This window comes from Hylobates moloch, unplaced genomic scaffold (assembly GCF_009828535.3).
Source record: "Hylobates moloch isolate HMO894 unplaced genomic scaffold, HMol_V3 SCAFFOLD_3, whole genome shotgun sequence".
Taxonomy (NCBI): Eukaryota; Metazoa; Chordata; class Mammalia; order Primates; family Hylobatidae; genus Hylobates; species Hylobates moloch.
In genome coordinates, this window is record NW_026652278.1 from 97,519,489 (window position 1) to 97,531,730 (window position 12,242).

Here is a 12,242-nt window from a genome sequence, read left to right on the forward strand (position 1 = left end):
CTATGGATAAGTAAACTTAGATTACTAGGCTTTTGTGCCATTGGGCATATTTGGTGGGAAAATTTGAGACATGTCATTAAGGAAAATGAAGGTTGGTTTAACCAAACTAATTAGTTATATTGAGAATATTACATTTCCAGTCATTTTGGAAACAAGTTAGAAATTGAAATAAAAGCAGAAAATACCAGTAATTGGTGAGTCTAAGCTTTATGACCATGGAGAGATGCTTATTCAAGTCTCTGGCCTTGAATACATGCATAGGTGATGAAAAATGCTGTAAAATGCCTGTCACTTAAGTCTTTGATTTTTTTTTTACTATTATTAGCTATGCATCTGATAGTTACATATAAAGGATACTGATTACAGATGGACTCTTACTTTGTTTACATATCTGTTCTTTAATGATATAAATGTGTTTGTTGACAAACTTGAGAAAAATTTCACTTCTTTGGGATGAATTCTGCTGCCACTGAAAAGCATACCTTTTTAGCAGTATTATGCAATGTTGGATGGCTTTGCAAAACCAATGCCAGATTCTTAAAAGGAAAGTCATGGAAAGGCTTTCAAAGTAACCACTTGTGCCTGTTGTTCTTACAAAGCAGCAGTTAATTTGCTTCTGAATATCTGTAAATGAAGAATTTTTGGCTTCTTTTTGAGACTGTTTCCTAATCTTATGCCAATACTTAGTTCTGTTTGTACTAGGTACAGTCCTAGTTCACTAAAACCATGGAGTAAGAGCCCTTTCTTCTAATCATTTGTCTTAGACTTAGGCAACAAATATAACTAATTTCTGGGTTTTAACTTTTTTCTTTTTCTTTATAATTATCACCAAGTTTTTTTAAAATTTTAAAATTTTTATTTTTTTACTATGATAACTGAGGGTGATAGAAGGATCACTGAACTAACTAAAAGTCAAATGATCTGGGTTTTAGTTTTCTAACATAGAATCTTTTGTCTATTAGTGTAATTGTCACTATTCCACTTTCTTGATGCGGTACTATAAGGATGAAATGAATGAAGAATTGCTTTAAAAGGATAAAAACCAAACGGCATTCAAATACAAGGTATTTTTATAATGGAAAGAAGATATGTTTATTCTACACAGTTTTGAAGAGGTTGAAGATTTCAAAAATCCTTAAATTGGGCTGAAACCCTTTGATGCTATGTAGATAGGATTTCCTCTATCTAGTCATGACAATAGACATTGTAAGACAAATGGCATGATGTCTATTTTTCCTGCCTCATTTCTTTTTTTTGTTTGTTTTTGTAGCTGTTTTCTTTTTTCAGATGAACGTCCTTATTTCCTCCCTTTTTCTAACACCCAGTACACACATTTACCCACAAATGCTTTTTGTTTTTGTCTTAAAAGGGAGCCACCATTAAGAAGGATGAGCAGACTGGGGCGATCACTGTGGCCAGAATCATGAGAGGAGGAGCTGCAGATAGAAGTGGTGAGACTTTAAATGTTAGCCTAGTACAGACTAATCACGTGTTTCGTGTGTAGCATTTCCAATAGATAACTACGAGGATAACCATCTTTGGATCTAATACACAGAATAAGTAATAAGATATTTTTCTCTGTGTTGAAATGTGAGAGCCTGTTTAAATAAATGACAGATAAACATTACTCTGTGGTCTTCTTGTACACAGGCATCCAAAGCTATATTAAAACCTGTGGGCCAAGCGTGGTGGCTCACGCCTGTAATCCCAGCACTTTGGGAGGCCAAGGCAGGTGGATCATGAGGTCAGGAGATCAATACCATCCTGGCTAACACGGTGAAACCCTGTCTCTACTAAAAATACACACACACACAAAAAAAATTAGGCGTGGTGGTGGGCACCTGTAGTCTCAACTACTTGCGAGGCTGAGGCAGGAGAATCGCCTGAACCCCGGAGGCGGAGGTTGCAGTGAGCCGAGATTATGCCACTGCACTCCAGCCTGGGTGACAGAGCAAGACTCCATCTCAAAAAAAAAAAAAAATCTTGTTTATGTGTTTCTTAATTGAAAAGTACTGCTAAGAGCATGCAGCCTTTAAGATAAATAAAAATTATTTTATTAGTATATTAGTATAAGATATCAGTAATGTGCACTTCTAGACAAAGACCAAGCTGCTGTTACCATTTCTTGGCCAGCATTACTATGTTGTGGTCTTTGAGTCACTGCTATGGAGAGGCAAAGAGGCTGAAACCTGAGACACGTGAAGGTCTCCTTTCCAATCGTTAAGTGTATTAAGGGAACCTAACAATGCTTTAATTATGGAAACAGCTGCAAATTACAGTTTTGGTTGTGGGTAACACTGCTAATTTACCAAATCTCCTATTTCTAGGTCTTATTCACGTTGGTGATGAACTTAGGGAAGTCAACGGGATACCAGTGGAGGATAAAAGGCCTGAGGAAATAATACAGATTTTGGTAAGCTGTAAATTTCTTTTAAAAGTACAATAAAAATAAAATTGAATCACTGTATTTCAGACTTCTAGACTTGGTTTGACATAGACAGGATTTGTATTAAGCAGTGCAGGCTTCAAACCCCTGCTCCCTGTGTGTCCTTGGAAAATACCTTAATCTATTCATGCCTCAGTGTTTTCATTTACAAAATGAGAATAAGATGTAACTATCCATCTGAAGTGTTTTGAGGATTAAATGAGATAGTATATATAAAGAGTTTTAGGGCCGAGTGCAGTGGCTTATATCTGTAATCCCAGCACTTTGGGGGGCTGAGACAGGTGGATCACCTGAGGTCAGGAGCTTAAGACCAGCCTGGCCAACATGGTGAAACCTGTCTCTACTAAAAATACAAAACAAAATTAGCTGCATATGGTGGCAGGCACCTGTAGTCCCAGCTACTTGGGAGGCTGAGGCAGGAGAATCACTTGAACCCAGGAGATGGAGGTTGCAGTGAGTCGAGATCACGCCACTGCACTCCAGCCTGGGCAACATAGCAAGACTTTGTCTCAAAAAAAAAAAAAAAGGAGTTTAGTACCTGTCCCTGTCCCAAGTCTGTACTTAGCAGATGGCATCTACACTGTGGCTGGTGATGCATTTATCTTTGTCTTCCTCCCATTGACACAGTCATATTCCATGCTATAGATCATAGCAATACAAATTAGTCAAACTAATTTAGATGTCTTTTGAAATCTGACACTTGAATAAAATTATTTTATGCCTTGGAAATATTAATTCTAAAGTTCATTTGTAAGATAAAGGGAAGGGAAACTGTCTCTTTTATATATGAAAACATACTGGAAACCTGTACCAAGTAGAAGAGGTTTGAGTGTGTCTCAAAAACAGATCTCTGTATATATGAAAATTTAGTATATGGTTAAGGTGGCATTTTAAATCAGTGGGAAAACAATGGAACATTTCATAAATGGTATCAGGTTAATGACTCAGAAAAAAATAAGGTCAATCCTTGTTTTACACAATACATAAAAATAAATTCCCAACAAATTAAATATTTAAGTGCAAAAAAATCCCCAAAATTGCACAATAAAATGTAATATACAATTTTTATAATTATAAGGTAGAAAAAGACTTTTTAACCTTGATATGAAAGTCAAATAGAAAAATAACAGATGTGTCTACTAGAATTCAAAACTTTCTTTGTAGAAAAAAGGTGCCATAAAGAAACATCAAAGACAAATGAGATTGTATGAAAAATATTTTCTCTCTATATAATAAAAGGCTAATATTTCAAAATATATAGAGATGATAAAAATCAATAAGAAAAACATTTACAGAAAAATCAGCAATGTGTACGGACAAATACTTTACAAAAGAAAACATAGATGTCTGGAAACACGAAGGTGATGCCAACCCCAGGGCAGGCTTGATCCCCTCAAAGCATTTTCAGGATATGAGTTTGGAAAGCTTGATGATGCCTGGAGTTGGTCAGGGTATAGGAAAATAGGTATATTTATATGATTTGGGGATGGGATAAATTATGAGTGGGACTTCTTGAGATCTGAAACTATCAAAATTTTAAATGTGCATACCCTTTAGTTGGAAATTAATCCTCAAGCAATAATTTGGTAAATGTGTATGAACAAAATATTTCAAAAATATTTGGAAACTACCAAGAAAGTTGCGTTGATCAAATAATCATTCATCCATATGCTGGATTATTGTGAGGCAATCACAATGAGAGATAGACCTATATGGCTCAGCAGTAATAGTAATAATAATTGAGTCCTTAATAAATGACACTGTTGTAAGGACCATAGATCCATTAAAAAAAACACACACACACAGACACAAACTAGAAAAATAAGAGGAGATTATAGAGAAGACTTTTGTTTTCTCTCTACCAATGCAATTCAGTATTACAGTATGAGAATTCTTTATAAGGTTTGTGAGCGCCTTCTACAATAAGCAATAGCAATGATATTACCATTTTGAAATAAGTCAACCCTTTATAAAATTCTATTATTTAAACTATCAGAATCCCATTTTACTTAACTTGCTGTGTTGCACTAGAGCTGCCTTCTTAAGGCTTGCCAGAGCTGCCTGTATGACGCACCATTTCCCAACTCAGCTTTCAGCAACTTCATGCTGGTGAATTGAAATTGGCCATAGTGAAAGTATTTATACCATGGAAATTGACAGACAGTACACATCAGAGCCTTTTTTTTTTTTTTCAAATAAATGGAGTCCTGGTTTACCAGTGCACCACAGATAGTGAGACTCAGAGAGATATGTCTTGCCCTACCCCCCTTCCTTTCATATCTTTCAAATGTGCCAAGTATTTAGTGCTTTTATGGAGCTTACAAATTAGCAGGAGTAACATATCTTATTAAATAATTGCATAAATAATTAAATATGGCTACAATACATGTTAATAAGAGAGAGAGAATGACATGAGAGTATATTTAAAGAGAGATCCTATCTGAGATAACAAAAATTTGTGGGTGCTGGTACTTATTTTTTTTCTATTTTTTTTTTGATTTGCATTTCTCTTTTTAATTTTTAAATTTTTTTAAATTAATTTTTTTGCACACAAAACAATAAACATTTTCTAAAAATACATACAAACAAAAAGATGCATATCAAACATATTAGGAAGGTTGCACATGGGAAGATGGGGAATAGAAATGGGGGGTGGGAATTAAAGAAAATAAATGAGAGAGGGACTTTGTATGGATCAATGATAATAACTCAATCCTCTATTTGACAAAGAAGAAGGAGAAGGAAGAGGAAGAAAAAGAAAGTGGGATAAAGGATCAGAAAGGGAGGAAAATAGAAAAAATTAGAGTATGACTCCAGGGTAGAGGTGTTTTGTCGTTGCTGGGTTGGTTGGTTGGTTTGTTGTATTTTTCATGTTTCGCCATGTCGGCCAGGCTGGTCTCGAACTCCTAGCCTCAAGTGATCAACCCGCCTCGGCCTCCCAGAGTGCTGGGACTACAGGCGTGAGCCACCATGTCCAGCCCCCACATTGCTTCTGGCCTCTGTGGTAGACCTCCCAGACGGGGCAGCCGGGCAGAGGCGCTCCTCACATCCCAGACGGGGCGGCCGGGCAGAGGCGCTCCTCACTTCCCAGACAGGGCGGCTGGGCAGAGACGCTCCTTACTTCCTAGACGGGGTGGTGGCCGGGCAGAGGGGCTCCTCACTTCCCAGAAGGGGTGGCCAGGCAGAGGCGCTCCTGACATCCCAGACAATGGGCGGCCGGGCAGAGGCGCTCCTCACTTCCCAGACGGGGCGGCCAGGCAGAGGCGCTCCTCACATCCCAGACGGGGTAGCGGCCGGGGAGAGGTGCTCCTCACATCCCAGAAGATGGGCGGCCGGGCAGAGGTGCTCCTCACATCCCAGACGATGGGCGGCCAGGCAGAGACGCTCCTCAGTTCCTAGACGGGGTGGCGGCTGGGCAGAGGCGCTCCTCACATCCCAGACGATGGGCGGCCAGGCAGAGACGCTCCCCACCTCCCAGACGGGGCGGCGGCCGGGCAGAGGCTGCAATGCCAGCACCCTGGGAGGCCAAGGCAGGCGGCTGGGAGGCCGAGGCGGGCAGAGCACTGGAGGTCAGGAGCTGGAGACCAGCCTGGCCAACATGGCGAAACCGCACCTCCAGCCAAAGGAGAAAAAGCAGGCAGTGGTGGTGGCGCGCGCCGGCAATCCCAGGCAGCCCGCAGGCGGGGGCAGGAGAATCACCGGAGCCGGAGGCAGGGAGTCTGCAGCGAGCTGACTAGATTCCAGCCTGGGCCACAGAGGGAAGAAAAGAAAGAGAGAAAGAGAGAAAGAGAGGAAGGGAGGAAGGAAGGAAGGAAGGGGAAGGAAGGAAAGAAGGAAAGAAGGAAAGGAAGGAAGGAAGGGGTGCTGGTACTTATTTTAATGAAGTTAGAATAGATACTCAGTCTTTTCATCTTTCAATGAATCTATTCCGTTGGATATTTTACTCACTAACCAGAATACAGTAGATACGAATGTCCTTTATTTTTTTTTTTCTGATGGGCATTGCCGCTAATTGAATCATGTACTTATAAGTGCACTACTGACGTTATAGGTGTTTTGTCCCCCAAAACATGGATGCTGATACTTAAATGTAACTGTCTGAACCTTGTACATTATTCTTTAAAAAAAAAAAAAAAAAAAAAAAAGGAAAAGAAAAAAAGCATCTTGCTCTGTCACCTAGACTGAAGTGCAGTGGTGCGATCACAGCTCACTGTGGACTCTCCTAGGCTCAAGAGTCCTTAGCCTCATCACCACGCTTGGCTAATTTTTTAAATTTTTTTTGTAGAGACAGGGGTTTTGCTATATTGCTGGTCTTGAACTCCTGGGCTTAGGTGATTCTGCCACCTTGCCTCCCAAAACACTGGAATTACAGACACGAGCCACTGCACCCAGACCTTTATACATTGTCTATTCTAGTCATTGAATACTGTATTTATTTAAGGTGTTGTGCATATTTTGTGTGTTTCTATTTCGAAGAAACTTGGATGGGAATGTATTTACTTGACAGCTTAAAAGTACACAGGAAGTAAAAGTGGATTTAGAAGTTAATGTTTTTTAACTTATTCTACAAAGTTCAGAGCTTTCTTTCTCACATTACAGGAATTTCTACAAAAATAGTTTCCTCCGTTTAGTCTATCTAAGAGTAGAAGCCCCAAGCTTGTAAATTTTCAGATGCATTTCACCTTCTACCTATTTTACCTTATTCTTCCTTGGGTCTGGTTTTCTTATAACTCCTTCTTTCATCTGATACCAGGCTCAGTCTCAGGGAGCAATTACATTTAAGATTATACCCGGCATCAAAGAGGAGACACCATCAAAAGAAGGCAAGGTAATTATTGCTTAAAAACATTTTTTCGTGCGTGGGAGGGAAGTCATGTTTTTCCATCCAACATATATCCACTTTGTCACAACATATTTCTTTCAATATTCCAGTTTTAAAATTATTATGTTTGGAGTCGGAGTGAGGAGAATATAGGCCATTTCACGTTTATTTTTTATCTTTATTCATCTTTAATGAAACTTTTCTTCCAGATGTTTATCAAAGCCCTCTTTGACTATAATCCTAATGAGGATAAGGCAATTCCATGTAAGGAAGCTGGGCTTTCTTTCAGAAAGGGAGATATTCTTCAGATTATGAGTCAAGATGATGCAACTTGGTGGCAAGCGAAACACGAAGGTGATGCCAACCCCAGGGCAGGCTTGATCCCCTCAAAGCATTTCCAGGAAAGGTGAGCTGCTGGTACATAATAATGGCTTTTCTCCAGCTGACCTTTTGTTCTCTGCAAAATATCATTCTAGCATTGATGTGATAAAATATGCTATAAAACCTTGCCTTAGAATTTTTTATCCCGTGGGTTTGGATTTCTGTTTTGTCTAACTAAGTATGATGAATGACCAAAAAAAATATGACAGTACTGGGTCATATTAGATTTTTGTTATGAAGCAAATGGAAAATAGCACATTAATATCTTGAAACCATGTTGATATGAAAGGTGGAAAAAAAAAGACCAGTGGTTTTGGAGGGAGGGAAGATAATTTACAAAAATTTGAAAGTGGGAGATTTGTTTCTTAATTTGAATCTATTGCATTACATTCATTTTTTTCTCTAACCTTTAAGTTTTTTCTTAAGACTAAATATTTTGATATTGTATTCACCTCGGACCTGTGCTGAAAATTGATAGGTATGTTGACCTTCTTTCTCCCAGGAGATTGGCTTTGAGACGACCAGAAATACTGGTTCAGCCCCTGAAAGTTTCCAACAGGAAGTCATGTAAGTTTGTTACTAAGAATGCAGAGTAACCAAACACTGATGTTTATTTTTGACTATTAAAGCAGGTGCTCATGTCAGAACAAAGGGTCCTATTACCCTAGCAGTAACTTTGGGATCATCAATTCTCAGGAACAAACAAATATGAGATTCATATTTGGAATATTAACATGAATCTTTTGAGGAAAGGGGTGGTTGAGGTTGTTAATAATAAATCCATGACTCACTCTTTAAGAAAGTAACTACTACTACTACTGTCTTTGATTTCCAAATATAGGTATTTTATTAAATGTCTCCTAAAATACAGCTCCTATTTCTTCAAAGCCAGGAGGTTTGGGTTAGATATTTCTTGGTAAAGATTAGGGAGAAAAAAAATCTACCATTTTCTTGGGTACAAAAGCAATTGTGCTCAAGACCAATTGTTCTTAATTCCTTTCTTATCCCCAGATCATAATACTTCTGACCTTTAGCCTATCCCTTTGGAGTTATCACCAGACTAGATTAAAAGAAACTGAGAGAAAGACAAAGGATGGCTACTGTATGACTACTGGAAAACATAGTGTGCATTTAAGTACTTTTTTTCTCTTTCAGCCTAACCTTCTGTCAGCTTTTCTTTATTTCCCACCACCCACTTCTTCAAGTCCACATCCCGTAAATTCCCTCTTCTACCTCACCTAGATGTTTCATGGTTCTAGGTATTTTAAGAGGAAAAAACCAACCCTTTGTTTTCAGCATAGAAATTGTACATTGAACAGTGAAATGACCAAATAAATGGCCCTGGAATTTTACGCCGACATCTGTTTTTAGTATTGTTGCATTTTTCACATCTCCTGTGATTTCTGTCAGTTTGCAGAAGCATATAGCCCAGGAATCACATTAGAAGGGAGCCAAACTGTAGTCGAGTATAAATCTCACAAGCAGGCAAATGCTTAAGGTGGAGCACTGATTCAAAAGCCTGCTTGTCCTTGCTGCATTAAGTCTAGGCACAAGGAAAAAAACCCTTGTCACAGAATGCTACAAGTCTTCTGACACCAGAAAGCTTAAAGCTTTCATGAGAATATTGCACTGTTCTTAAGCTTGATGACTTTTCACTGGCCAACTCACTAACAGAAAGGAGCTTTGAGGCTCCTTGCCTGACTTGCTCTCAAAGGGATTTTTAAATAGGAGGCTTACACATTTCTAATATATTTGGTATATGTGCGATAAGGTGTGCCACTTAAAGATGAAATAAATGTAATTATACTCAAATCTGGATCCATACTCAACTCTTTTTCAGTCCTAGGCAACTTAGAAATTTACAGTTTGATATTATTATAAATTTTCATTGATTGAAAATTTTTGATAAGTGTATATGTATTTCTTTAAAAGAACTATACAAAAGGGATATATTGCTTTTTAATAGCTCTTTCAAACTGGTTTCTGTATAGATGCATATGAAGGTGAGGTGTGTATGGGAGTATGTGTGTGTGTGTGTGTGTGTGTGTGTGTATGTAGAAGTATTGTAACGGAGTCCTTTTGTCTGTTGATTTGCATAATTTCTTTTATATGTTAATACTTCAATATTTGGATCTGATAAATATTCTAGCATCTATCTTTACTGAAATGTCCTCATTTGACTATTTTTTTTTTTTTTTTTTGCCTCTTCTGCCTCTTGAATTCCACTCAGAAATGTTTGTTGGTCCTCCCCTCTTTTCTTTCTCTCTCTCTCTTTTTTTATTAAACTAGAGTTTGAGTCACTGAGAGATGCATTATTTGTTTTTATATATGTTACTTATTTTCAAATAAATCTGGTCAAAATTACCCTTATTAAATCATAAACATATAACAGATATGGCCTTGTTCAGAGAGACAGTATATTTCTGTGACAATTAAATAGGCAGCTAATGTCTTTATTCTCAAAGAATTGAAATTCTACTGGAAATTTCCTTGAATATTGTCTCACATAAAGTTAAAAGTTATGCATAAATAATTTTATTGATTCTGAACATTTTAAATGGCATTTAAAAACACTTTAACCTGTGTTTTGATGATGATTCTTTACATAACTAAAACTTGTAAAGGCCATCTGATCCACTACTTTCTGGATTTCAATATTTGGTGCTTAGGATTTTGGAACAGGAAACTTACGTTATCATGCCCTTTGCTGAATTATAGGAAAATGCTATGAAGAAAAACAGCAAGTTGGTATAAAATCTTTTGTTTTTATGATTTTGAATATTAATAGAATAGGGTTTTAAAAAAAGTTTCTGATTTAATGTAAAATTTATAAAGGAATAATAATTCTATCATGTCAATGTTTATAAATTTATTTTAAAAATACGGTGATAAAAACTTTATCCACTAATTTTTACAAGTGTACTTAACATCTAGGAGGAAATTGCAAATATCGGATTTGAAATAATGAATTTAGTCATGTAATGCCATTTATCAAATTAGCTGGTTAACTTTTTTCACAAAGTGATTGCTCGTGTTACTCTTTTTTTAATCTTTATTTCATTTGTAGTGTATCACCATAACTTGAGTTTGCATGGAGGAAGAGTTCATGGAAGATGGTTCTGGAACTATAGGGTTTCAGTTAATATCAACATAGAAGTAAATAAGGAAGGGCACATCCTAATCTTATTATCTTTGCGTCTTTGCACTTATATTTGTGCTAGAGCTCTAGTTCTTGGCTCCAAGGTAAGTAAAATCAGGAGCCAGGATAATAACAACCTCTTTAGGCTTTAAAACTAGCCTCCTTATGCAAAATTCATAAGTGCAAGTCATATTCATCTTTGTTGCTTGGTTATGTCCTCCACCAAAGAATCTTTGTGTATCTAATACAAACCCAGAAGAATAAAAAGGCTTTTCAAACAAAAAAAATTTACCTCTTAAAAAATTCCTGAAACATGAACCCTTAAACCTAAAATATTTCTAAGTCTTAAGTAGCTGGATATAAGGACTTGTCTCCTCCCCCTATTTTTTGGAAGAATTGCTTACCAAACAGAGATATTTGTGATGGAAATTTGTTTCTCTCCCTCTCCATCGTCTAATGATAGGTTCATAATGGATTTATATTAGTAATGCAGACAGAAAAGCAGGCCTCAAAGTCTGATAGATTTTCTTTTATATGACCAGCTTTTAGATTATTACTTAAAAGATGTAGCTTAAGTGTTCTGGAAATGAGTAAAAGTGAATCTTATGTCTCAGATAGCATGTAGGAGGACTTTTGCATGACAGAAACTTGGCAGCTTGCATTTCTTGTGTAAATATAATTTAAAGTACTCTAATTTTCTGCCTGAAACTTATTTTTATAGTTTGGTTGCATGTACTACCTAACCTTTAAGAAAGAAATATGAATTTATTTGTGGTATCGTTTGTTGCTTTTCTATTGAAATCTAAATATGAGTTAAGAATTGTCTTCCTAATGACATCAAATTAATTTTACTTTAACTTCAGTAGGATGTGATTTATATTAAATATTTAAATCCAGTATATATTGTCTTCAGAAAGGAGTAAGAAAAAGCTGTTATCCAGGTAATACATTTTACAACAGAATATGCAAGTGTAAGTTTTTGTAGTGTTGTTTCCTTTTTTTAGTTATCAAAATATAAGAACCTAAAAGTTTCTAATATTGCTGACTGAATAATTCAAAATTTTTGTTTTACACAATAACTCTTAAAAAATTCTTGCAGTCAAAGAAACAAGAATGTACAATTTTTCAACCATTTAAAGGTTAGAAAGCAAAACACAAAATATTTTATTGTAGAATTTGTTTTAACCAGTCATGATTGTTATTATGCAGGTAAAAAGAAAACATTTAACGGAAGCCAAAGGGTATCCATTTAAGCAAGATGTAACTTAGTTCATTCAAAGACAAACATTTGTCAGTTGATAATCACAATAGGCGAAAAAGAATTTAAACATTGAGTAAAATAACGAATTCACTGCACACGGTACCAATATTTTGGAAGGTCTCACTATTAGGAATAATATATCACAGGATGCTACAAGTCATTGTAATAAAGCTTTTCAAGTTGAGTAAGCTTC

At 36.7% G+C, this 12,242-nt stretch overlaps 1 protein-coding gene across 8 annotated transcripts in view; it reads left to right on the top strand.

Moving 5' to 3' along the window:
* MPP7 (MAGUK p55 scaffold protein 7) overlaps positions 1 to 12,242 on the top strand; it is a 262,894-nt gene that overhangs the window by 187,715 nt on the left and 62,937 nt on the right. For all 8 annotated transcript variants that reach the window (XM_032144508.2, XM_058436591.1, XM_058436596.1 and 5 more), the window contains 5 exons: positions 1,370 to 1,451; positions 2,328 to 2,413; positions 7,200 to 7,274; positions 7,478 to 7,674; positions 8,152 to 8,216. In XM_032144508.2, the coding sequence (XP_032000399.1) occupies positions 1,370 to 1,451; positions 2,328 to 2,413; positions 7,200 to 7,274; positions 7,478 to 7,674; positions 8,152 to 8,216 (505 nt within the window). The remainder of the gene's footprint in view (positions 1 to 1,369; positions 1,452 to 2,327; positions 2,414 to 7,199; positions 7,275 to 7,477; positions 7,675 to 8,151; positions 8,217 to 12,242) is intronic.